Raw genomic sequence first — 1,426 nt, 5'->3', positions numbered from 1 at the left:
GCCCGGTCTGGACGGGCGTTCCCAGGCTCGTGGTCTGACATCGCACACAGTGCTTGTCGCAAGATCAGCCGTCATAACGTAGTAGAAATGATGAGCTGCAGGTTCATTAATCTCGAGACAATAGGCTAGCCGAAGGAGCGGATGTAATTGGCTAGAAGCTCATCGATTTGGCACATCTAGGAGAAAGCGCAACCGCAGTCTAGTGGGCGTAATCACTCATCTGAATTTCTGGATGTTTGTGGGTATGTTGGATCGAAGGCTATGAAGCAGGCGAGGAGATGATTGGGAGACTGGACATACGCATAATGCATGTCATAGAGCTGTAGCCGAGCGGAGTCCAAATGTGTTGCTAGCCTATGTTAACTTCATGCCCACTCACTTGATTATGCCCTTAGAATCATACCACCTCTCAAACGCTCAACATTCCTGATGTAACACTACCTTGATTGTACCCAAACCAAACGAAGACCGTTGAGTGCAAAATTTGAGATACCAAATTTCCGAGTACCCGAAGGTGGGGTGGAACGGAACTCCTTCGCACCAAGCCATACCCACTTTCCAACCATCAAAATCGATCCAAGTCCATTCACTCACTCAGAGGAAGCTCTTGTATAGTATTGAGGAATACCTCCGCCGCCTCGCACCACCCGCCTCCCGACCCCATCAGCTACGTCAGAGCTCAGCCTGGAGCCTGTCGTCTCCGCACACCGCTACTGGTTATCAGACCCATACTGTGAAGCAACTGAGAATGCCGTTAGTTGCCACTGTTGTTTTTGGCTCAAGCACTCTCGCTGACAGTCTCCTTCGCCTCCAGGAACGGCACTGAAAGTTCCCGCCAGACGACCCATGCCCTTCCACACCTTACTCGCCCAAAGACGTATCAGCTAAACGCCTGGCTCAATAAAGCAGAGACACATGAGCAAGCCGTGGTGGGAGAAAAGACCTCGCGGAAATTCGCCAAGACCATGAACTTTCTTGAAGAAATGGAGAGGAGGGTGGATGGCCATACCAAATGAAGAGTGGTTGCGTGAATGGCTTGAGACAGGGTGAATTTGATTAGGCAAAAACACGTTATGAGAGTTGGATGGATACGAATTGGGACGGAACAAGAAGATTGATGACTGGCTTGGCGCTGGGCACTGGAACAATGCCACTGTCATTACCGCCTCTGTAGTCGATGCACTCGAGCTTCCTGATTTTCGATGGGTTGTTGTGCTGGAGAGATAGACATTTTAGTGGCTAGCTATGCAATTGAAGCCTAAATCTATGTCAGCGTCAATCCTTTTAGTTGCCCACGTCGTACCATGAGGTTCTCTCACCTGCGCCTTCGCCTCCTTCTTTCCTAGTGTGGTTTGTTCTTGATATATTATCGGCCTCTGACCACAGCTTGTCTACTCATACAGCTTTTGATGGTGAGCAACGATAG

At 49.6% G+C, this 1,426-nt stretch overlaps 1 protein-coding gene across 1 annotated transcript; it reads left to right on the top strand.

Annotated features, from left to right (window-relative positions):
* Positions 1 to 305: 305 nt before the first annotated feature.
* Positions 306 to 1,016, top strand: HO173_009599 (uncharacterized protein; the record flags this gene model as incomplete). The annotated part of the gene is made up of 3 exons (XM_037311489.1): positions 306 to 322; positions 616 to 753; positions 815 to 1,016. 3 exons carry the CDS (start codon positions 306 to 308, stop codon positions 1,014 to 1,016), a joined length of 357 nt encoding a protein of 118 aa, XP_037161645.1.
* Positions 1,017 to 1,426: the final 410 nt, after the last annotated feature.

The sequence above is a fragment of the Letharia columbiana genome (genome assembly GCF_014066305.1).
Source record: "Letharia columbiana isolate WasteWater2 chromosome Unknown Sc0000041_s0, whole genome shotgun sequence".
Taxonomy (NCBI): domain Eukaryota; kingdom Fungi; phylum Ascomycota; class Lecanoromycetes; order Lecanorales; family Parmeliaceae; genus Letharia; species Letharia columbiana.
This window is presented reverse-complemented; position numbering and strand designations above follow the sequence as displayed.